The 25,727-nt window shown below is 42.1% G+C and overlaps 1 protein-coding gene across 5 annotated transcripts in view; it reads right to left on the bottom strand.

Annotated features, from left to right (window-relative positions):
• Window positions 1–838: 838 nt before the first annotated feature.
• Window positions 839–25,727, bottom strand: part of agap1 (ArfGAP with GTPase domain, ankyrin repeat and PH domain 1) — a 180,944-nt gene continuing 156,055 nt past the window's right edge. For all 5 annotated transcript variants that reach the window (XM_044344308.1, XM_044344309.1, XM_044344310.1 and 2 more), the window contains 2 exons: window positions 6,978–7,233; window positions 839–5,834 (listed from right to left, as the gene is read on the bottom strand). In XM_044344308.1, coding sequence (XP_044200243.1) covers window positions 5,625–5,834; window positions 6,978–7,233 — 466 coding nt within the window. In that variant the 3' untranslated portion in view covers window positions 839–5,624. The remainder of the gene's footprint in view (window positions 5,835–6,977; window positions 7,234–25,727) is intronic.

The raw sequence follows: 25,727 nt of genomic DNA, 5'->3' as shown, positions 1-25,727 counted from the left end.
AAAATCTCTACTTTCATGACATTAACAGCTTTTTAGTTAAGTTTTAGCTCAGTTTTTTTTGCAGTTTAAGTGTATTTTAGCTGAGACTAGAGGCGTTTTGTCTGTTTCATTGGCTTCAATAACAAAACAAAACATAAACATTTACGCTGAGTTTTGTTCTGAATATCAGATGTCAGTTTCTTCTGAGTTTTGCAGGAGCTTCCTGTTGGTTGAACGGAGCCTGAAGCAGCTCCATCTGCTGCCTCTGGACGCTATTGTCCTCCACACACACACACACACACACACACACACACACACTCACTTCCTGTTAAACACAGGGATGAGAGGGGATTAGCAGGGTATTATCTAATTACCAGACAACAGCAAACACAATTCAGACACATTTCACTCAACTGCAGTCAGTGATCCTAGAAAACAAATGGAGCTCAACGAACCTGTAAAAAGAAAAAACAGCACAGATTCAATTGAACTTAATCTCATCTTTTCATGGGTGAATAATAACACAGAATCACTTACCTCAGTGGACAAATGTGGGGATTTTTGCACTAAAACATGTTGCAAAGAAGAATTCATAGTAAAAAACATAAAATTTATTCTACATTAAAAACAAGTTTGACTGTAAATGATACTGATTACCACAAGAAAATAAGAATAAAAAGACGGGAAACTGAACCAGCTGATTGGACATAAGACTAAATATATTTTAAAAGTTGGATAATATTTGAGCAGATTTAGTTGGAGAAAAAAATCTAAACTTTAAAAAATTGTGACTGTATTTTTTCCAGATCTGAAGGGAAAACAAAGATTAAATTTTAAAAAATAACAGTCAACACATGAGTTTATATTAAGAAGCATTATTCTTGTCTTTATTGAAAAGAGACACATTACAGTAGAAGACTCTGTATTAGGTAGAATTTTTCAACAACGGTACTGTACAGCCAACAAAACTCAATAACAATAATAATAATAATAATAATTAGAATAACAATAAGAACATTAATGTGTCTGGATGATAAATCATAATATTAAAACATGGATGGACTGGAGAGGTCGGAGAAAAATATACAAAAACGTAGGCTGGAGGGGGGCGGAGTCTTCCTCGCTAGGTGCGTTTATAAATAACGTGGGTGGGGCTTAGGGGTTAAAGGCTACATGAGGTAACAACCACACAAACCAAACGTTGACCATACGGAGTCGTGTTTTTTCTTCGTTTCGTTGTTAAAGTCTATATACAAGTGAGGCGGCGCCGGCAGTGGCGAATGTCGACTGACGGGATTAAACATCAGCGCGGTTTCCTGTTGGCTGAGTTTAGCTAATTGTTCGCTAGTTGTAGCCGGAGCTTCACAGGATGCTTCTATTCTCAAAAAATGTGGAAAAGACAAAGCAGTTTAACAGAATTTAGCTGGAAAAGTAGAAACTGTTAGCTTGGCAGCTGAAATGATGCTGCCATGCTAGTGTGTTCACTGCTAGCTGCAGTTAGCTTCAGCAACAGATGACTCAGCAGTTCTCGGTTAGCTGAGTTTAGCTGATTGATCGCTAGTTGTAGCCGGAGATATGTTTCTATTCTCAAAAAATGTTCCTACTTTTCATGTAGGGTTTTGTTTTGAGGAAAAAGATAAAGAAGTTTATCAGAATATAGCTGGAAAAGTATAAACTGTTAGCTTGGAAGCTGAAATGATGCTGCCATGCTAGTGTGTTCATCGCTAGCTGCAGTTAGCTTTAACGGCATAACTCAGCAGTTCAGCTAATTGATCGCTAGCTGTAGCTTAACATAATGTTTCTATTATCAAAAATGTTCCCTACTTTTCATGTTGGGTTTTGTTTTGAGGAAAAGATGGAACAGTTTAACAGAATTTAACTGTTAGCTGACAGCTAGCCGCAGTAAGGGTTAGCATGACAAATTATTTTTGTTCCTACACAATGTTCTGGTTCCGGTTTCCGGAGTGGTTTAACAGAATTTTACTGGGAAAGCGTTTATTTAAGTATCTATAGATGTTACTGAACTTTCTCTGGTCCTGAACTCTGATAAATGGAGTTTGGATTTTCAAGTTGCCCGAAATTTGGACGCTGTTAAAATAAGAGCAGAAATCTGTTCAGAGGAAACCGCTAGAAGTCGCCACCACCTAGAGAAATAAGCAAATGTTAGTTTCATGCCAAAATAATTAGAGAAATAAAGAAAACTGTAGTGGAAAGAGTCAGTTTTAAGACAGACAAACTGAAGCAGATTTAGTGCATTTCTGTCATAAATAAAGGACGTCTTTGTCCTGTCCTGTCGTCTTAGTTCAGGACAGACGCAGGACGAGTCGGGTGTACAAACACTAAATAAAAACACTTTAAAAACACAAGTTGCGGTCAAACCTCTTGGTTTAGTTTTTTTTTTTTTTTTTACGGGAGTTCAAACGTCATCTCTGAGACGACTGGTCGGGGAATCGGGGACGTGGCACATAATAAGGTTGGACGCAATCAGAGGAAGATTAAGGGCCGGTGTTTAAATAAAAAGGCAAAAAAAACGGAAAGTTTTAGTGTTACAAAAATGGATTTCTTTCTTTTTAGCTCTTTCTAACATTTCTACAAACAGGCAGAGTGTGTGTGTGGTGTAATGGGAATATTGCAGCGATGGCGGTGTATGACGTTATGACGCGACGGTGATTGATGTGTGAATATTGCTTGGATACACAGTCGGGTCGAGAGCTGCTCCTCAACCTCTGCAGCAACGTTTATGATCAAAATTCGGGGAGGAAGCAGCTGATACGCAGCATAGTGTCGAAGGTAAAAATCATCACACACACACACACATCGAGGTTAAGGAGCTTCTCCTCAGACGATCCTGATCAGTCCACACATTTCACGTCCAGCTAAGAAGTCGGCGTTCAGTCAAATCTACGTCGCCAGAGTGGGGAAGGTGGGTTTTTACATTTTTGCATACATGCGACAAAATTCACCTGCAGCTACAAACTTATTCCAAGTGGAATCAAAATCTTCAGACCAGTGGTTCCCAACTGCATTTGGACTCAGACTTCACCAAATTTGGACTCTCATGTGGTCGCACATCGGATTTCCCATCCTGTAAACCATCTCATGTCCCGTCAGACTAAAACTACGGTTCAGTGAACATACATATACACATTTCTGGGAGTTATGGGTAACAGTACGTTGCAACGGTTGCAGCAAAGCCGACTCACGCGACGCAAAAGTCTTAACGTGTTGTGTGGCTCTGCACGTCTAACGAGCTGATTGATTGGTCCAACTTCACGTTGGGAGGCGGGTTTGAAACGGAAAAGAAAAATTATTTTTGTAGAAATGTCGTTCCCTTACAGACAAACATTTCCAGGTCGGGAACCACTGGTTTAGACGTCTACTTAAACCGCCAAATTTCTACTTCCTGTCTTGGATGAATCAGCGCAACATGGAGCAAAAAACACGCAACATTCAGTCCATGCTTCTGGTTTTTTCTACATGACCACACATCAGAAAAAACACTTCCGCTCTGCAACCCGACAGACAGACTGGTGTAAGTACTTCCTGTATTCTCTAATTATACATGTCGACAGAAAGAGAGAAAGAGATTATTTACATGAAGGAGGTTTTTTCCAGACCAGAGAAGAAGAAGAAGAAGAAGAAGAAGAAGAAGAAGAAGCCCTTCTTAGTGATTCGCTGAGCAGATCGGAGAGACCGTCACATGTCATTACAGACAGATCTTCATCCACAGAAACACAAACTGGTCTCGTGTGATTGGTCTGAGCTGACAGCAGATTAACATGGACTAAACTCACAGATGTAAAAATTCCCTTTTTCGCTCCGTGTGGCTTCTTAGCTGCTTAATAATTCCTCGTCTTTTTCCATTTTTTACATACAACAATAAAAACTGCCTTCAGGGACAGAGTTTCAATTCAAATGTTGTTGGACCAGGATGTGAATCTCCAGGCTCCAGGTTCAGGTCTCTCTCCATTCAGTCAATCCAGGAGGTCTCAGGCTGCAATTAACGATTATATTCATTACCAATTAATCTGTTGGTCTATAAACCAGTGCACAGATTCTTTATTTTGTCCAAAACCCAAAATTATTCAGTTTACTGTGAAGAAAAGAATCACATCCTTGAATCTGAGAAGCTGGAAGCAGCAAATGTTAAAAAAATTACTAAAACAATTATTCGATTATCAGATAATTGCTGATTCATTTTCTGTTGATCGACTAATCTCTCTCTTTTATCTGGTCTTATAGGGATCATTCAGGATGAATTTATAAAAAAGTAAACCTGATCAGTTAGAGGTTTATGTCCAATATGAGCTGAAATAAAATGATTTTAGCTAAATATGAATAATTATTTTCTTATTATTTGATGGTAAACTGAATATCTTTGGTTCTGGTTCACAATTAACTGACATTTTCTAGACCAAACTGTGTATGAATCGTTAGTTGCAGCCATAAAAATGTGTATTTGTTGTGGTTATATTTATCTTTATGGAGATAAATGTGACCAGATGTGAGGTCATATCGTCCAGATTTATCTAGAATCTCCAACATGAGTTCAATTTGATTTCTGAGTCGACTGAAGTGAAAAAGGAATCGAATGTTAAATCCTGGTTGAAGGAGTCGTTGGGAAAAGACAACAGGGTGTTTCTAACGGACAGTCTCCGGTCCCTGAGCCTGGCAAGAGCTTCTGTACACTGAATGACTTTATACACCCCGATATAACAAAAACAAAACAAAAAAAAAATCCCCTTCCCCATGTTGACATTTTTAACCATTGGTCCAGCAATGCACATCAAGATACAATATACACAATCCAGGAAAAAATGCCTTAAATTAAAATAAAAAACAAAAGCAAAAAGTGTCTAGGACATGCGATCTATCACACTTTTTTTTACCTCTAAGATCTTTTTTTTTCCTCTTAAAAGTTTTACATCGAGATATTTTTCACATAAAAAAACAAAAAAAACAACAAAAGACGTGTAAAAGGCAGGAGAGTTCACAGAATTCATAAGAAAACAAAAAAATACAGGTGAGAAGAAACACTGATGCTGCAGAGCAGGATCGTAAAGACAGAAGGTGATGATGATGATGATGATGATGATGATAAGCAGGATTGCAGACTCCCCCTCTCGTTTCCTTCGTGGATATTTTCCGTCTCACAGTTTTCTTCTTCGTGTGTTGAGAGAGAAGAAGAAGAAGAAGAAGACAGGTTCTGATTGGCTGTTGGGTAAAAAGCAGAGCGATTGGTCGACTGGCCTTGTAGTGTTACAATAACGTGATGAGGTATGATGTCCGTAGAGCTTCAGACTGCGTCCTCATTGGTCGTCATTAAGTCACATGATTATTTCCCAAAACGCTCCGAAGAGCACCAAGCTCAGGTGATTGTGGACCACATTTCCCAGCATGCTTTGGGTTTTTTTTTTCCTGTTGCGTGTGTTCTCCCAATCAGACACATGGACGCAGCGCCGCCACTGACCCGCCATCAGTTTCAGGCTTAACGAGCCGTTTTTTGGCGGCAGTGGTGGTTGTCAGGTGAGGTGGGCGGGGCTTAGAGTCACAACAGGTAGTGGTTCCCAAAATAAACGTCAGGACTCTCCCAAAATCAGAGTTTGTTCATTTGTCAAAAAAAGAGTCACGTGGCGAGGGCGGGGTCATATGAGCGCGGCGCTGCCGGCGCTGCTGCAGCTGTTGTTGCGGTTGGTGTTGCGGCGCGACAGGTTGGGCGTGGCCATGAGCGGGAAGCGCTCGTCGGGGCAGCCGTACTGCGCCAGCGTGTCCACGCACTCCTGACTGTTGGCCTGTCGGGCGTACGCCATGGCGCTGTTACCGTGGGCGTCCCTCGCCATCAGATCCACGCCGTACTGCAGACAGAGAGGAACAACAGTCATAAATAAGATTCTTTATCAGTTACAATATTTATCAAAATACTAAATATTTACTTGAAAACATTAGCTAATTGATCGCTAGTTGTAGCTGGAGATATGTTTCTATTCTCAAAAAATGTTCCTACTTTTCATGTTGGGTTTTGTTTTGAGGAAAAAGACAAAGAGGTTTATCAGAATATAGCTGGGAAAGTATAAACTGTTATCTTGGAAGCTGAAACGATGCTGCCATGCTAGTGTGTTCACTGCTAGCTGCAGTTAGCTTCAGCAACAGATGACTCAGCAGTTCTCGGTTAGCTGAGTTTAGCTGATTGATCGCTAGTTGTAGCTGGAGATATGTTTCTATTCTCAAAAAATGTTCCTACTTTTCATGTAGGGTTTTGTTTTGAGGAAAAAGATAAAAGAAGTTTATCAGAATATAGCTGGGAAAGTATAAACTGTTAGCTTGGAAGCTGAAACGATGCTGCCATGCTAGTGTGTTCATCGCTAGCTGCAGTTAGCTTTAACGGCATAACTCAGCAGTTCAGCTAATTGATCGCTAGCTGTAGCTTAACATAATGTTTCTATTATCAAAAATGTTCCCTACTTTTCATGTTGGGTTTTGTTTTGAGGAAAAGATGGAACAGTTTAACAGAGTTTAACTGTTAGCTGACAGCTAGCCGCAGTAAGGGTTAGCATGACAAATTATTTCTGTTCCTACACAATGTTCTGGTTCCGGTTTCCGGAGTGGTTTAACAGAATTTTACTGGGAAAGCGTTTATTTAAGTATCTATAGATATTCTTTATCAGTTACAATATTTATCAAAATACTATATATTTACTTGAAAACATTCTGTTGTATAATTAAAGGAACCATATTTTAATAAATCTTTGTCTCCTACATGATTAAATGCTGTTTTTAAACATTTATAACGTCATAAAAGTCCTAAAAACGATCCAATCACAAGTGTGCAGATGCTTTTCTGATCATTATACATTAAATTTCAGCTCCTGCAGCTTCAACAATCCTTTATTTTCTGATTGTTGGTTATATTTATGTAAAAATAATGTCAGAATCTGCTTTAAAAGAACAGCAGTTGTGATTTATGAAGCACTAAATCATGAGCACGTTTCATTTCGTACCCAGATGAGGAGCTGCGTGATGACCACGTTGCCCTTGCGGCTGCCGAGGTGCAGCGCGTTGCGTCCGTCTCCTTCGCCGCAGGTCTCGTTGACCTGCTGTCGGGAGCCGTGGGCGAGCAGCAGGACGACGGCGCGCAGGTCCTCCTCCGCCGTCGCCCGCAGCAGCTGCTGACCCAGCGACAGGTCGGTGCCGGGCAGCGACGCCAGGAACAGACGCTGCTCGTACTTCGCCCGGATCCAGCGCTCCCTCTCCTCCCTGACGGACAAAAACACACACAGACGTGAGAGGCAGGAAGCTGCAGGTGTATTAATATCACTACAACACACTGCAGAAAACAACCTAATATAATAACACAACTCTAAATCCAAGAATATTCTGAAACATGTTCAACTTTCAGTCATTTCTGAACTTCATTTTAAATTAGAGCTGCAACGATTAGTTGATTAAGTGATTAGTTGATAATCGATTCATCGTTTTGAGTCATTTTGTAAAGAAAAAAACTCCAAACTCTCTGATTCCAGCTGGTTTCTTTGGTCTCTATGACAGTAAACTGAATATATTTGAGGACAAAACAAGACATGTGAGGACGACGTCTTGAGTTTTGGGAAACACTGATCGACACTTTTCACCATTTTCTGACATCTTAGAGACCAAACGACTGATCGATACAGTCTGAACTCAATGAAAAACCAAAGTAAAGGACATTTCTGACAGATTATATCTTGGAAATGTCTGAAAGCAGAATAGAGACTCTGAACCCTGAAGACTTTTAAAGCATTTTAATAATATTTGAAGTGTTTTTTTTACTACATTTTATGTATTTTAGCTCTTCATGAGTCAAAGTCGTGGTTCATAAGAGTCTCTATGACTTTAAAGGACATAAAAGACCTGCAGACTGTAAATGTATCACGTTTTCTATCATTTCCTGTCTTCTACATGACGTTGAGTGTTTTACTTCCCCTATAATGACCCCGTCTGTTGCTCTTTTGTCTGTTTGATCTGTTTCTGTCAAAATTAATAATAATAAAAATAAAGTTAATTTGTCATAAAGAGGTCTTTTCATAGTATTTGTTGACAATAACACCAGACTGATTATTTGGTGGATGAATCAACGAAGGAAACACTGACGAATCACCAAATATCTCATTATTTGTGACTGATTTTATGACTAATTATGTTTATTAGAACTCCCACCTGCTGAATATAAAGGTGGTTTTTACTTTTCATCATTTTATTGCTACCTGGAGTCAAATTTAACAACCAAACAAACAAAAAGTCGACCGAGTGAAACAAATAAAAACATAAAAGTAGAAAAATAAACTGAAGAAGCTTCTAACAGCAGAAATGAACCAGAAACACTTTAAAAAACACCTGCGAGAGTAAAATAAGACACAGCGAGGGACGGAGGGACAGACAGGGGGGACGCGGACGCCATTGTTCACCAATCGAGTGTCATTAACTGCTGATCTGTTTAATCCACAGCTCTGATCGCTCTAATCTCTGCACAAATCCCTCCGTGTAAACAGCAGCTCATTCACACCGCTGGGATTAGTCCAGGCTCAGGAGAGACTGGGAGGGGGGTGGGGGGGAGATATTGAGCTGTCCCCCCTCCCTCCACCTCCCTCCACCTCCCTCCCTCCTCCACCTCCTTAACAAAATAACAACACGTCCTCCAGGGGGTGAGGATGAGGAGGAGGAGGAGGAGGGGGCAGGAAATGGAGAAGGGGGCGTCTCACAGGTTGATGCTTCCACCATGAAATAACTCCAGTGTGTTTCTGAAAAGTAACAGACGACGTCCTTCATTTTTATCACCATGGCAACAACGTGTTTTATAAATATTTGTCTCGTCTGCAGGTAAAAAAAATCTTATTTGATAAAGTTGTTGCTAGTTTACAGCTCTGATACACTCAGACTGTCTCTAGAAACCCAAACAAACATCTGAAGAGCTTTTTAAATCTGTATTTGTGTCGTTTATGAGTAATAAACTGTTTCCTTCACCTTCAGCTCTTTACTGAATGAAAGACGAGGAGTCTGAAACCCTGCCGGCTCTCTGCTGGAACATCAAACCGCTCTGTTAACTAAGTTTTTAGTTAACTTGGTTCATTCAGACATCCAAGACTTTCCAGGATTTCCATGACCTGCTGGTCTGGATGTGTGTCTCCTTACATCACGTTGAGCCTGAGCAGAAAGTTTCATGGACTTTTTAGTCTGTTAGTTTATTTTTGTTTGAAGTATTTCATTGAATTTTAAATGTTCTCGATGAATAAATGTGATTTGACTAAAGTGAAACTTCTATTAATTATAAACTGTTGAGTATTCAAGTGTTTTGAGCTTTTCTGCTTTATTTTGGCAGCAACATTTAGATGTTTAACTGCTTTTATACATCATCCTGCACTGACATGATGTTTATTGAACACAGCCAGAAACAGACTGGATCACTTAAATAACATGAAAACGTGTCTGAATCCTGGTGAACATCAGTGCGACTGTCCTCTGAGCTGCAGCGTTACCGTATCTGGAGGAACGTTGGGAAACTGAGACGCACTGATGAGATGAAACTGTGGGAACGGAGGATGAGACGGAGGGAAAAACCAAACAGAATGAAAAAGATAAAAAAGTTTTCGGGTCGGTGTGGGAACCTGGCCGAATCTCATTAACTCTCTTCCTGGAGACCAGTATGTGTGTGTGTGTGTGTGTGTGTGTGTGTGTGTGTGTGTGTGTGTGTGTGTGTTTTGGGGGGTGTGGCGGTGGCTAGCATCACGGAATGTCCCGGGGGCTTTTCCTTCCTGCCGCGGCCCAGAGACAGAGTAGGGAGGCTGGGCACGAGACTACGGCCCACAGCCCCCGGACAAAGCCTGGAGGTGTCACCCACTCTGTGTGTGTGTGTGTGTGTGTGTGTGTGTGTGTGTGTGTGTGTGTGTGTGTGTGTGTGTGTGTGTGTGTGTGTGTGTGTGTGTGTGCTCAGCAGGACTCTGGCCTTCTGTCCTCCAGAGGACGGAGAGGAAATGTGAGGCCACTGGACCCAGGAAACGCATGCCTTCCCCCGCCGCTGGAGTTGCTAAGGGCCTGGTAGAGTGTGTGTTTGAGTGTGTGTGTGTGTTTGTGTGTTTGAGTGTGTTTGTGTGTGTGTGTGTTACATGACACTGATGAACTAAACTGATAATTTGGATCATTTTTCTCGACATTTTGATCAGTTTTTGTCAGAAAAAAACCCCAAAACAAGGTCAGACAGCTTTGATGAGACCTGACATGTTTAGCTGATTACATTTGAAGCCTGGTAGCTTCGTTATATCTTTCAGTTTTATACAAACGAGGGTTTAATTATCAGGACTTTACTTTTGGTCTGTTTTTCCTGGTTTGATGTATTTGTGTCTTTTTGTTCCAATAAAGAGAATTTTTAATGCGTCAACATACATAATAAACATATTTTAGACGATTACAGTCGTCATGTTGAAGGATGGAAACAACCATCGAGTTCATTCATTGTTTTTGAGTGAATTAGTTATTAAATGGAACCAGTTTCATCGTCTGAACGTCTGATTTACATACATGAGTGTAAATTTTTTTGTATATTGGGCTGTATTTTTAGTGTGTGTTGGTGTGTGTTTGGTGTGTATTTTGTTGTATATTGGGCGGTATTCTTGGTGTGTGTGTTGGTGTGTGTTGGGTGTGTGTGTTGGTGTGTGTGTGTGTGTGTTGGTGTGTGTTGGGTGTGTGTGTTGGTGTGTGTGTGTGTTGGTGTGTGTTGGGTGTGTGTGTTGGTGTGTGTGTTGGTGTGTGTTGGGTGTGTGTGTTGGGTGTGTGTGTTGGTGTGTGTTGGGTGTGTGTGTTGGGTGTGTGTGTTGGGTGTGTGTGTTGGTGTGTGTGTGTGTTGGTGTGTGTTGGGTGTGTGTGTTGGTGTGTGTGTGTGTTGGTGTGTGTTGGGTGTGTGTGTTGGTGTGTGTGTGTGTTGGTGTGTGTTTGGTGTGTGTTGGTGTGTGTGTGTTGGTGTGTGTTGGGTGTGTGTGTTGGTGTGTGTGTGTGTTGGTGTGTGTTTGGTGTGTGTTGGTGTGTGTTGGGTGTGTGTGTTGGTGTGTGTGTGTTGGTGTGTGTTGGGTGTGTGTGTTGGTGTGTGTGTGTGTTGGTGTGTGTTTGGTGTGTGTTGGTGTGTGTGTTGGTGTGTGTGTGGTATGTGTTGGTATGTGTTGGTATGTGTTGGTGTGTGTTTGGTGTGTGTTAGTGTGTGTGTTGGTGTGTGTTTGGTGTGTGTGTGTGTTAGTGTGTGTGTTGGTGTGTGTTGGGTGTGTGTGTTGGTGTGTGTTGGTGTGTGTTGGTGTGTGTGTTGGTGTGTGTGTGGTATGTGTTGGTGTGTGTTGGTGTGTGTTGGTGTGTGTTTGGTGTGTGTTAGTGTGTGTGTTGGTGTGTGTTTGGTGTGTGTGTGTTGGTTGGTGTGTGTTAGTGTGTGTGTGTGTTAGTGTGTGTGTTGGTTGGTGTGTGTTAGTGTGTGTGTGTGTTAGTGTGTGTGTGGTATGTGTTGGTGTGTGTTGGTGTGTGTGTGTGTTAGTGTGTGTGTTGGTTGGTGTGTGTTGGTGTGTGTTGGTGTGTGTGTTGGTGTGTGTTGGTGTGTGTTGGTGTGTGTTAGTGTGTGTTGGTGTGTGTTGGTGTGTGTTGGTGTGTGTTAGTGTGTGTTGGTGTGTGTTAGTGTGTGTTGGTGTGTGTGTTAGTGTGTGTGTGTGTGTGTCTGTATGTTGCAGTAAACAGACTCCGTCATCACGAGCTAACGAGTCTTGAAAACACACAGCTCTGGACAGTGGAGAGGCTAATTGCACTAATTAACCACACAGAGTGAGTGTGTGTGTGTGTGTGTGTGTGTGTGTGTGTGAGTGACAGTATGTGTTAACATGTGTCTACTGGATGCACAGTCTCATATTTTGTGTGTTAATCTGTGTGTGTGTGTGTGTGTTTATGTCTTTTCACATCCCATTAGACAAAGCGCTGTGCTCCAGCACCGAGGCATGCTGGGTAGATAATTAAACATGGGTCCCGGTGAGATGGCTTGTGACAGGGAAATACACACCACACACACACACACACACACACACACACACACACACACACACACACACACACACACACACACAGCAAATATGTCAACAGGAGCCCGGAGGGTTTAGGATGTGTGTGTGTGTGTGTGTGTGTGTGTGTGTGTCAGTCAGTTAAATTAAATGATAAAATTACACCAGCCAGAGGAAACAAACACACTTCTCAAAGACATGAGCCTTCATACATCCACTGTTTCTACTGTCTCTACTGTGTCTACTGTTTCTACTGTCTCTACTGTTTCTACTGTCTCTACTGTGTCTACTGTTTCTAGTGTTTCTACTGTCTCTACTGTTTCTACTGTCTCTACTGTTTCTACTGTTTCTAGTGTTTCTACAGGCTCTTCCTCGACCATCTGATGGAGGATGATGAGTGAAAACGTGACTCAGACCTTCATCTTATTGTATTTTCAGTGTTTTTAACGTGATGTGAGCTGAACGAGACTCATTCATTTGATCATGTTATATACTGATAGTATGTAGTTATGTAAGATGGTGAATTTAAAGGGGACATATTCAGCTTTTTGTAGTTTTCTGTTATTTATATCCTGTTACTCATCAAATCAGAGAAAGTAGTCTCCAACAAATGCACCATTTCCTCTGATTTGTTTTCAGGAAATGACTGAGTTTGTGTTTTTATGAGAAAAACGTTGAATATCAGCAGGTTTTAATTGTAAAACTATCATGAAAAGGTTTAATATCTGATCGTCTTGTTTGATGAGTCGACCGGTTGATTGACAGCTTCATCAGCTGCTGTGTTGTGGTGTCAGCTCGTGGTCGCCGTTGGAAACGGTGGGGCGGAAAGTGATTTTGTTTGGGGTCACTCAGGGAGCCGTACTGGGACCACGGTGGGTCTCTGATTTCCTGCCTGTTGTTTGAGCTCAGGAGACCTCGCATTGTGTGTGTGTGTGTGTGTGTGTGTGTGTGTGTGTGTGTGTGTGTGTGTGTGTGTGTGTGTGTGTGTGTGTGTGTGTGGATGTTCCCCCTGAGCGGCTGCTTTGTGCGAGTGTGTTTACATACACACTGAGTTTCCTGTCCGTCCAAAGCCAGAGGCTGTTTGAGCTGATCGACCGACCGCTGCTGGACGTCCCACCAGCTGCTCTGTGTGTGTGTGTGTGTGTGTGTGTGTGTGTGTGTGTGTGTGTGTGTTTAAGGGGGTCATCTGTCCACGACCCCAAAACAGATCACGCACAGAGAGCTGAAAGCCGGCACACACACCCCGACTATCACACCCGGCTAATTATCATAATTACCACCAAACTAGAAGAGACACAAACTTTATTGTTTCTTCCTTTAAAGTTCAGTTCAGTTGACTGAATATATTTATATTTATATATATGTGACTGTATATATTAGTACATATCATCCTATAGTTGTTTACTTCTTATCATATTTAACTTGCTCTTTACTACACATTAAACACATTTCCAGGATGTATAATACTGTTTATAGCTGTTTAAATCAGTTTGTTCTCTACTTCCTGTTTGTATAGATGAACAATATGTTTCATTATTGTTATTTAATTAAATGTTTGCTGGTTCTGTCCTTTTTGTACCTGTCTGTTTATTCTTGTGCTGCTGTAAAACTGTTTAATTAAGTTTTATCATCTATGTATAAATATGTCGTTGTTGCTGTAACGAGTCCATGAAGCTTTAGTGTCTGTAGTTGTCAACATGCAGGTAGATGTGAGGTGGTATCTATGTCTTCGGTTATGTGTATATTAATTTTAAAGTAAGACTTTGTACTTTCTGAAATAAAGAAAAAACACAAACTTCCTTCAACACATGAAAAGTTGAATTTATGAGCAATAAAACACTGAATTTAACACTCAGGGGTTTTATTTTGGTGCTACATCTTTATTTTTCCTGCTCTGACCAGCAGCTCATGTGAGTTGACTTTAGATTTATGTGTAACTGACGTTATTGAATCAGTGCTTCTGTCAGTCAAACCCGACTGTTGATTAACGAGGTCTTTAAAACAGCTGACTGATGATGATCCTGGAATGACATCAGAGGCTTCTGATCAGCGAGAGCTGCACTTTAAATTACAAGTGAGATATAAACTGTTTAAATTCATCATATGTCGTTGCTCATAATATAATAGAAACACTGTAAACAATCTGATTTTGTCCATTAATAAACAAGTTTCTACTGTTTCCTACAATCAAGTCTCATTTTCTTGATATTTATGCAGCTTTATTCTCTTATTTTCAGATGTAAATCACATTAAATATATTATTTCAAGTCATAAATCTGAGACGTTTATTAAGATTAAATGTTTATTTTTTGTCGTCGTACGTTATGTGTAGGATGTTTATGACAGAATATAATCTCATAGAATCAGACTCACTGTTATAATAATATAGATTTCTGCATTCAACTCTGAAAAGATCATTAATTATTAACGACCTTTAATCTGACAACTACATACAGACGTATAGAAACAGCTTCTATCTAACGTTTGGTGACGTTTCATCAGCCGGAAGTCGAGACATTGACAGTTTTTAAAAAGTGTGAAACGGTTGTGTCGACGACAATAACCACAAAAATAATATATAAATATATATAAGTTAAACCAGACAAAAAGCAGATTCTTGCTCAGCTCAGCGAACAGCCGCGAGAGATGAGATGTATGAGCCGACGTGCTGGTGTTAAAGCCGATCATTAATTACAGTCTGGATGTGTGTGTGTGTGTGTGTGTGTGTGTGTGTGTGTGTGTGCGTGTGTGTGTGTGTGTGTGTGTGTGAGAGAGGTAATGAGCGGTAGGAAACGGGGTTACGAGTGACATGGTGTCAGTGGCTTCTCTTCTGGCCTAATTAGCCCTCTAATTAATAGATTAATAGATAGATAGATAGAGCGTGGATAAGAGCATCAGCTAACTGCCCGAGCTAATGTGCATTTAGGATGAATCACCGTCACACACACACACACACACACACACACACACACACACACACACACACACACACACGCGTGGCGTCACGTGTAACCAGCGTCTAACAAGGTGAGCAGAGAGGAAATATATTTAAAACACTGATTCTGTTTCATCCAGAAAAACTGCATCCGTTGGATTTTTTTTTTAAAATCTCACAGCAGAAAAAAAAAAAAAAAAAGGAGGGAAGACAAAAGGAAAGAAGAGGATGAAATCAATTAGCCTTTCCTGGCTGGTCATTAGCTGCCCTCGGATAGGCACAGATAATTAAAGGGAGGGTGGTGGGGTGAGAAAGGTCTGGGTGAGGAGGAGGAGGAGGAGGAGGAGGAGGAGGGGGGGTTACTAGACGACGGAGATGGAGGGGTTAACAGTTAGAGAGAGAGAGAGAGAGAGACGATGATGCAAATGAGAAAGAGAGGAAGAGTTGGAGAAAAGGTGGAAAGATCTCTGGTCTGAAACGCAATGCTTCAGCGACGCTACAGAGGAGGAGGAGGAGGAGGAGGAGGAGGAGGAGGAGGAGGAGGAGGAGGAGGAGAGAGGTGGAGGAGTGAAATGTAAGGAAAGAGAGAGGAGAGGATAGTGGAGAGGGATGTGGAGAAATATAAAATCTTTATGATCAATTAGAGAAGCAGAAATCTGAGGTCACATTCAGATAATTAACTGTCGACATGTCGGATGGAGACTCTGGGAGGTCAGAGGGGCTTCACGTCCTGATGTCACCGTCAGCACGGGGACCAGAAAACCACGAAAACCCACAAAGAAAAGCCTGAGAGACTTTCATATGAATGACTGTTGTTCTGCTGCTGAAAGCTTCATGTAGTTTAAAGGTTTATCAGCTGATCTGCTCCGTGTGCTGACGTCAGTCTTTGTTTCCCTCCGATTGGAGGAAAGATTCTTCACTCTCGTCTCTGAGCTTTGACTTCCATCAGCTGCTGTTTTGACCTTGTTTGACCTTTCGATGTGCGGCGAGGTGACAGCTGATGAAACCTGGAAGTGATGCAAGAAAAGCTGATTCTGTTTGTTTCAGACGCTCCTGTTGGACCGAAAACTAAACTAGGAACTAAAATTCAGTAAAGAATCATAAATGTTATGTAAATGAGTCTGATAACGGATTAAAAACAACAACAGCAGAGTCACTGTGTTGTTTGGTTATTTATGTTTAACTGCAGTAGGAAACTCTTCCTCTACTTCTAGATTGAAAAGTACAAATAAAATTCTTCTTCTTATTTATTTCTGTTTTAGAACATAACCGGTAAATAAAGTTTTATTTCTCTTGTTGACTCTTTATCTTCAACATCAGAAGTTTGCTTTGAATGACATTAAACATGGCAGGAAGTCTCATCTTCATATTGATACGACTGGAAGCTCGTTCACAGTTTTAACGTTCAGACTCTTCCTCAACAGTCCCTCAACCATCACAAACTACTTCCTGGGAACCGGGACCCTTTTGGCTCCGTGCAGGAACTAGATCCAGTCCTCTTGGTTCCTGGAGTGTTTCAGGGGCTCCTGAGGATGAGGAGGATGAGGAGGATGAGGAGGCAGTGACAGCGGTGGCGGTGGGTGTGACCGCGGCAGCTTCGGCCTCGTGGCCGACAGTCATTGACATTTCCTTCTAGATTAGCTGGATGCAGATGAGTGGACCTGCCTGGCTGCAGAGGGGGGGGGGGGGCGGTAACGCAGGAACAAGGTTTAATCTGACCAACGCTTCCATACGTGAAGTGAGGATGAGGAGGATGAAGAGCTGCGGATGTGCTGCAGGTATTAATGCATGAAAATGAGGAAACTCCTGCTGGAAACGCTGCTGTGTGATTATTTTTATGATGATGATGTTTTTGACCACAATAACTGAAAAGATGAGAATCTAATCTATTAATACACATATTACATCTTTATATAGAATCAGCTGCTGGTTAAAGGTGTTTCTATTAAAGATGTTTGGTATGAAGGTCTCACACTTTGGGAAAAGTTGATGGATTATTGAAACTGGCATCACTTGCTTCATTGTTTAGATACTTTTATGTAAACGACCGTATCACTGATGATCAGTTCAGTGTTTCTGACTGACATGTTTCTGTTTTATAACAAGTCAAACTGACCTTTTTCTGACAAACAAGAGTCTAAATAATGAAAGAAAAGCAGTGAAGAAGTAAGAGAATGAAGGATGAAGTGAAGAACAGCAGCATGAACTTCATTCACTGGATGAATGAAGGAGCTAAATGTTTCCCCGACAGTCGAGCGAGAGGACGAATCGTTTCCTTCTCGGCTCCTTTCAAAGCTGTAAACACTCTCGGTGAATTAACAAGAGTTCCTGAATAAAAGAGGAAGACGATGTTTCCTTTAAATGAAGCGTTCTCTGCTGCGGCTGAAGGTTTCACATGTTTAACAGCCGGGCCGCCGCTCGCCGTGAACCCATTCAATCCAAACACATTACCCACAAACACGAGGACGACTCTGTTCTGTCGTCCAGTTTTTCCACCCCCTTTCTCCCTTTTTCCTTTATTGTATGAGCAATTTGCCGACTGAGCCAATTAGCCAAAGGGTGGGGGGGGTGAGGGGGTGAGGGGAGGGGGGGACTCTCTTACCGTCGGCGTTCAGATTCATTTCTGCTCCAGGAGCCGGCCCCCGCTGGCTAACGGCGGGCAGGAGCAGAGCGAGGCCGGCGAGCGGGAGAGGACGGACGGAGTCACGCATGTAGAGAGCGTTATTTATTTCTTCATTATTAAAATAAGGGAGGGGGGGGGGGAGGAGGAGGGGGGGAGAGGTTAATCTGATGACTCAGGCATAAAGAATGTGCATTTAGTTTGTGCTTTTAGCCCGCATTAGCATAACCTCGCCGCGATGACAAACGATGAATGGCCCGGTGATTGGCTCGTGTCAGCCGGCTTAATGTCAATAGTAAATTGGAGGGCTTGTTAGACGAGTCGGGGGACGCGGTTACGGGCCGCGGCGAGGCAGTCATGTACAAAATAATGTCTATTAGGACTAATTTAATCAAGGCCTCCCTTTTACAGATGAATTAGAATGTAGGGGCCAATTATTTTTCAACGTTTGCAGTGGCCCTGCCTGTCAGGAGGCTTCTCTCTCTCTCTGTGTGTGTGTGTGTGTGTGTGTGTGTGTGTGTGTGTGTGTGTGTGTGTGTGTGTGTGTGTGTGTGTGTGTGCTGTTTAAAATGCAGGCCAGGGGGGCCGGCTCGGATCAGCGGGGGCTGCAGATAATGGCGGAGAAGATGATGGCAGGCGGGATCAGCTAGTTAACCGACGCAGATGAAACGAGAGCTCGACTCAGACTGCACACACACGCACGCACGCACGCACACGCACACGCACACGCACACGCACACACACACACACACACACACGCACACACACACACGCACGGGTACATGTATGTACATAATCTCGGGGACACATAAACATGCACTACGAGGCTGATCTCATTGAAATTCAGTTATTTATACAAACATTGTTTCATTATCTGGTTCAGAGTTTATCTGCAGTAAATGACTGACGGTCTCGTTGTGTTTCAGGTTTTAAGCTGCTGAACTTTGAGTGGAGACATCACAGCTGTCAGTGACTGCAGAGAAAGGTTCCAATAATGAATGAATGTGGCCTTAAAACAAGTCGACCGACAGAATAAACAGATTAATGAGAAACTATTTTGATAATTTTACTGTATTAAGTGAAAACATTCTTTACTTTCAGCTTCTCTGATGTGAAGATTTGCTGCTTTTCTTTCTCTTATGTGACAATAAACTAAACATCTTTCAGGTTCAGGAACAAAACAAGACGTTTGAAGACGTCAGGTTGGGATGAAACTGTGTTTTTTAAAGTATGATTCTGACATTTTATAGACAAACAAATAATCAATTAATAGAGAAAATAATTAGTAGATTCATTGATGATGAAAATAATCATCTGAATGACATAAGGTTCATGTTGTGTTCATGCAAGAAGAGTTGGAATGAAACTAGAATTATCATTTAACTTTCCTTTAATTCTAATGAACTGAACATGAAGCACAGTAACATATTCTAACTGAAATATCAGAGAATCACTGAAACCTCAAAACGAGACAAAACTTAATGAAGTTTGTGTTAAAATGTTATTAAAATAAAATATAAATATGTTGCAATGACTTGTTTATAAAATATGACTGAAATATTTGAAGGTTTTAAACAGACTTCAACCCTCCTGCATCACTATCTGCTCCTAACGACGTTCCCTCCCTGATCCTGATCCTGATCCTGATCCTGATCCTGATCCTGATCCTGATCCTGATCCTCTGATGTGACGTGTGTCCGTCTCCCATCACACCAGTCCAATCTGTGTTATGATGGTGGACTCAGGAGGTGTGTGTGTGTGTGTGTGTGACTGATATGAGTTCGGGGTTTTATGGGGTACGAGGCAGGGCTGCCCCCCCCCTCCTTCCTTCCCCCACCATTGCCTCTGACCCTGGGGGGCAATTATCTTGTGACGTGGGCCCCCCCCCCCCTACCCGCCTCCTTCTCCCGGTCGCCCCATCTGGTCCCCTGAGCCCAATCCTGCTGCCGTGTCGGGGCGTCCGCCGCACCTGCACCCCGGCCCAGATTAAAAGCCCCTGGTCTAATTTTAAATCTGTTAGCGCTGGCCTTTTCTTAGGGGGGAACAAGACTAATCTGTTCCCATAAAGGGCCCTTATTCTTTCCCCTCTCCTGGCTCCCAGCGCCGACAGACCTGCTGCTGAATTATTACTGGCCGTGCATTCGTCATGTGGGGCCCGCTGTTAAGTGCAGCGGCGGTGGCGCGGCGATACGTCGCCCGCCGTGCACGCTCATCCTTTAGCCGCCGTCGTTCCTGCTCATTTCTCTGCTGTCTAATTAAGGTGTGGCGCTCCAGTGCCGACACGTCTCTTCCTCCTCCTCCTCCTCCTCCTCCTCCTCCTCCTCCTCCTCCTATTGTTCACGCCGCACGCTGACCCCGACATGAAGACTCCCGGTAAGGTCATCACCTCCAACACACGCCTTCCTCTTCTTCACAGCTTCTCTGCAGATTTGTGACTTTGATGCAACAATGATGAATATTTTTATTTCAGGATCAAAATGTTGCAGCTTGAAAATCTGATTGATTTATGTTTTTGTTTCAGTTAATTATTCAGTTTTCTGGTTGTTATTTTATCTTAATAAATTAGAGGCGAATGATAAAATAAATCTCACCAGTAACATTTCCAGTCGACATGGAAGATGTTTGTTATAATGAACACTGCATCTTAAATATTCAACTGGCTATAAACTGGTTATTTGTTATTTGTTCTACCAGTAGTATCACTGGCTGAAAACCAATCTATGACACTGACACCAGTTCTCTCACAGTTGTTTGTGACTGAACTTGTGACTGGGAGCACTGGAGAGCCGGCTAAAGAGACTGACCCTCTACGACAGACTGCCAAAGGTCAGAGCTTGGCATGAGGGCATGGCGGGGGTGGGTGGGTTGGTGGGTGGGTGGGTGAGGGAGGGGGGGGGGGTACGAGGACACAGGAGGCTCAGGGGACGGAGAGGCACATGGCCGCCAACCACCTCTCTAGTGTGGAGGCCAGGAGGCCGGATTAGCAGCGCTGTCACTTGCTGTCCGCTCAGGCCTGCTAACACGCTGCGTCAAACACAGCCTGAGCAGGCCTTGGGTGCTGGTGATGATGCGCCACTCGACAGATAATTAAAACAATGAGCCGCGGCGCCAAAGAACCGAGGACGGAGGGGTGCTGCTGCTGCTGCTGCTGCGGCGGCGCCCGGCCGAGCCAGCGAGCCCCCTGTGGGTGCTCCACGATGATGGGCAGCGTTCCCAAACTTAGCAGCCCCTTCAGCGGTGGCATCAGCTGGGGCGCGGACACCGGGCGACCATGCCAGCTGAGGTGATGACGGCTGACCGCAGGCAGCCAGAGGTTAATGGGAACGTTTAGAGGACGGCTGAGTCTTTTTGTGGTTTGCACCAGAGAGAGAAAATACTTGTTAGAGGATCCCTCCGGCGCAGCAGAGCTGGCACTGTTGGTGTTCATCCACAACTGGAAGCTCCCTCCCAGCTTCACAGCTCAGTCCCTGCTCATCGCTGTCCCCCCCCCGTCTGCACCACTGCGAGGGATGCATGTCAACAAGTATCTCTCCTCACAATGAAGCATTGTAGTGCTGAACAGGCATGGCAAGCCGTTGTGTTTGCAGCAGCGAGCTCTCAAACGATTAGCAGTGACAGTATCCTCCCTGAGACTCGCTGATGCTAATGAGACCTGGACCGGCCGTCGCTGTGGGCAGACGTACGGAGGAGAGACCGGGATGAACGGGGGGGATTGAAAACGGGAGGAAAAGGGGGGAAGATAAAGAGATGATGACAACAGTTGGGAGACGGCGGGGGCTCGGCCCTGTCACATATCTCATTGGACGGGGGCGTCGCCATGGAGGAGAGGTGCGATCTCTCCGAACATAATTCCTCCCTCCGGTCCGACCGGGAAGTCGTCGGGGGGGGGGGGGGGGGGGGGAGGGGGGGAGAGAAAAAAAATGGAGGTGTTTAATACTGACAGCCATACTAATGCACCTCCCTCCCTCCCTCGCTCCATCCGTCCGTCCGTCCTCCTCCAGGTCTCGCCATCGTTTCTTTTCCTTCGCCCTCGCATCCAAACTCCTCTTCCTGCTGCTTGTTTCTCTTCCCTCCATATATCCCATTCCTCTCTTTTTGTCCCAGTTCTCTTCCTCTCTCTCTCTCTCTCTCTCTCTCTCTCTCTCCAACCTCCAAACAGGACCTAATTGGGAGGCGAGAGTGGGGGGCCAGACCTTGACAGACAGGAGGTCAGCGTAATTGCTGCTGGCCATATTTAACATTAAGATAATCAGGCCATTAATTACCCTTTGGATCATTAAATCAGCCACTTGCAAAATGAAATTTCGGCCTCTATTACTCACTTGAGAGACCACGAGGGGAGGGCATTTTTCCATCCATCAGCCTCCCCCTCCCCTCCACCTCCCCTCCACCTCCCTCTCTCTCTCTCTCTGCCTCCCCCTCCCATCCCTCCTGCTGCCTGGACAAAGCCTCCGCCGGCCTTTTCCCCACACCTCAACCTCAACCTCAACCTCAACCTCAACCTCAGCCGATTCTTCTTCCTCTTCCTGCTTTTTTACGCAGGTTTCTGTCGACGCTGTTTTCTGTCACTTGAACGAGGAGGAGTTGTTTCATTTTGGAGATTTACGGTTCGGAGTCTCAGAGCAAATAAGAGCTTATTATTGATTATTTAAAGATGGATTGTTATTTAATCCACAAAACTAAATTCGAGGTGTAATTGAGAAGAAATTAAACCACTTGATGATGCATTTCTGGCAATTTAACAAACAAAAAATGAGATATTCAGGGACTGAAGCTCCAGTTTATCTTGTATGATTGGGCTGATTTTAATTCAACCTGCCATATTTAAGTTAATTATTTCCTGATCAAATTCATTTATTGTTTCTTTTCTTAGACTTTTTTTATGCTTGTGCTCAAGTTTGACAAATAAAACTAAATAAAAGGAACAATTTAATTGATTAGGTTGCTTGTTTCTGTTTTTCGGTTGAGTGTGATGTTCTTTAATTTTTACTGAACATCTTCTAATAGAGACTAATTGAATATTCTCTCTATTTCTGATTTACTAACACAACAGTGATATAGTTTATTTGAAGAAAACAAAATCTTTTCCAGATCTTTCCTGCCTCACTGACAGTGACGTAAAGGTTTCTACTTATTATGATTTTAACAGAGGAGTACCACAAGGCTCTATTCTGGGTCCTCTTCTGTTCACCAGGTTTCCATTCAAACGTTTTAACCTTATTCCCAGAATATCAGCATTTTACATCCATACTGCAGCTGTCAAGATAAACTGTGAGTGCTGCTTTCTTTTCAGTGGCAGAAGAAGAAGGAACAACAACATGAATATATGTTTTTTTGCGTTAAAATGCCGAATTTTTGGAAATTAGTTTGAAATTTGCGCTACATTTGGATGAAAACTTAGAGTCAGTCTGGTTTTATCATGTGAACAAATGTGTCTGAATTCATGTTTGTTGTTTGTTTATTTAAGAAATCTTTATTTAAAATGTTCAGCTCAGTTTGTCGACATAGTTTGATGTTGGTTGATTAAATGTTGATTGTTTTTAAAATGCTAATAATAGAATATAAACCAAAACAACATAGTTTGATTGACAGGTGATCATCCATCTCAGTTGCTGGTTGTGATTTTTGCTTTTAGTGAAACTCGTCTGTCGGTTGTCGTGTATTTAAACATATTTAAGAATCATATGTTTTGGTGTTTTGTTGACGTCTCGCAGGTTGTGATTTCAGAGGAGCGGTGAGTGTTGGAGTGAATGTAACCTCAGTGACACAGATTCTACATATCATTTCATAGACCGTATCTGGCACTCCATAAAGCTGTCATAAAACCTCCACGCCTTCCTCTCACTGTGTGTGTGTGTGTGTGTGTGTGTGACGGATGAATAGATGTGGTTTAGATGAACGACAGAGACGGAGGAGGGAAAGAACAAGAAGTTATGTTCAGCTGTTTGCGCTTATTTTAAGCAGATTATATTGAAGAGATTGTGAGAAGATGACATCATCAACGGAGCAGCAGATATTTCTCACAATTTAATGAACTAAATCAAGTCTGAGATGAAATTATACACAAACTTCCTGTTGTCTTTTGTTTTATTTTCACACAACTGCAGTGAAAACTTCAAACTCTAGAAGAAGATATTTTACTTTTCATGCAAATAACAAAAGAAAAACAACGTTTTAGGTTTATTTTACCTTCATGACACTAAATCTTTGTTGTATATGAGTGAAAATAAGACTTCCTGTTCCTGTTTACTGTTATCTGACAGCTTTTGTTGTCACTGATGATCGTTCACTAAATAAAACGAGGACGAGCTCGGTGGAAAAACTCGCCGTCGCCCCGGAAACGCTCAATTTTTGACGACGAAATTTCAGAAGAAACAACAAAACTCCACCAGACAACGTTTCCTCTTTGGTTTATCTTTAAATATAAACTTTAACTTCAGTCTGGATTTTGACGACCATTTATTGATTTTACTGTGTTCATGTTTTAAAATGTTTTATTCCATCTTATCTATTCTATTTATAATTGTCTTTTTATCTGTTTTATTGGTTCAATTACAGTTTCAGCTTTTTTATTTCTCATGTACATCAGTCTGAAATTGTTTTACTGTTTACATTTGTTATTTTTAAAATCAAATTCAGTCATCTGATTGATTGATTGGTTTGCAGAAAGCAACAGAAACACAAAGATTTAACTAAATTAATATTTTGTCGAATACAGAAGAAGAAGCAGGTAACAGATCATCAAGGTGCATCCCGGAAGAAAAAGCTTTTATTGCATCTTTTCTTCTTACAAATCTACAATATTTCTGCCTTTGTTTAATTCAAAATGTGCATGAAAACAGCTGATTTAAACGTACCTGGATAAAGGTGGAGAGGGAGTGAAGTAAAGAAAGAAAGAGAGAAAAGGAAAGCTGGACTCAGCGGGAGAGAAACGATGGAGGAAGCAGACGAGGAGAGAAAGAAAGAAAGAAAGGAGGGATTTATGGCGGGGAAACGACAAACAGCGCAGTCACTTAAGGGATGGACTGATAAATACTATCGACAGCGCAGACAGAGGAGGAGAAGAGATGGAGCTGCAGCGGAGCGTCGCAGGTTAATTGAGATAATATTGACCTCCTCCTCTAATCTCTTCAGGGGGGAAACATGCTTCACATTCAGAAATAAATAGGAACATGAGCAACAATAAAAGCATTAGCGCTCTGACGGAGGAGGGCTAATGGCACGTCAATACTCCAACACGCTCTCTCAGTGTGTGTGTGTGTGTGTGTGTGTGTGTGTGTGTGTGTGTGTTTCTCTTCCTGTTTTACTGCAGTAACACTTTGCCTGTTTGTGTTTTATTGTTGTACTTACAAAGACTCACATTTCTGTTGTGTGTTGATGTTTAAAAGACGAAGAGTTTTAAGCTGCTGCGTTTAGAATCTGATGTTAATGTTCAGCATCAGTAGAAAAGACGCTCCTTATAACTTATAAATTACATCTTTTTCTCTCCAGTAGAAGTTTTTACAGCTGTTGACTAGTTGATGAAAGAAAATTAATCAGCAGCTACTCTGATAATTGAATAATCACTTTTTTTAAGCAAAAACTGAAATGATGTGATGTTTCCAGGTTCTTAAATGTGAGAATTTGCTGCTTTTCTTGGTCTTAAATTATAGTTAATTGAATATTTTTGGACAAAATGACATTAGACGTTGTCTCATTACGCTCTAGGATGTCGTGATTGATCAATATTTTTCACTGTTTAACAATTAATTGATTCACTGAAACATTGTTAGTTGCAGCTCTGCTATAAACTTTGTTTTCTTTCCCAAAAAACGTGACATCACAACTTGATATCAACCAGAATGACGTCACTATACTTGTGATACATCAGTTAAACTGGTAATTAATGGACGTGTCAATATTGTCTCATATACCTGCACTTTACTTTAATTACTTTGACTTATTTCAAATCATTTTTAGTAATTTATTCCTTCTTTTTTTTTGTACAAAGTTGCAGCTGATATAGTGTATTTAAATGTTTCTACATATTGTTTTTGTGGTGTATGATGTGATATCTGGTTTCTCCTTTTGGACAACAAAGATGAATAATAAAGTTGTTTTGATTTGATTTGAAATGTTCGTTTGGTTCGATATAAACATT

The sequence above is a fragment of the Thunnus albacares genome, chromosome 24 (assembly GCF_914725855.1).
Source record: "Thunnus albacares chromosome 24, fThuAlb1.1, whole genome shotgun sequence".
Lineage (NCBI taxonomy): Eukaryota > Metazoa > Chordata > Actinopteri > Scombriformes > Scombridae > Thunnus > Thunnus albacares.
This window is presented reverse-complemented; position numbering and strand designations above follow the sequence as displayed.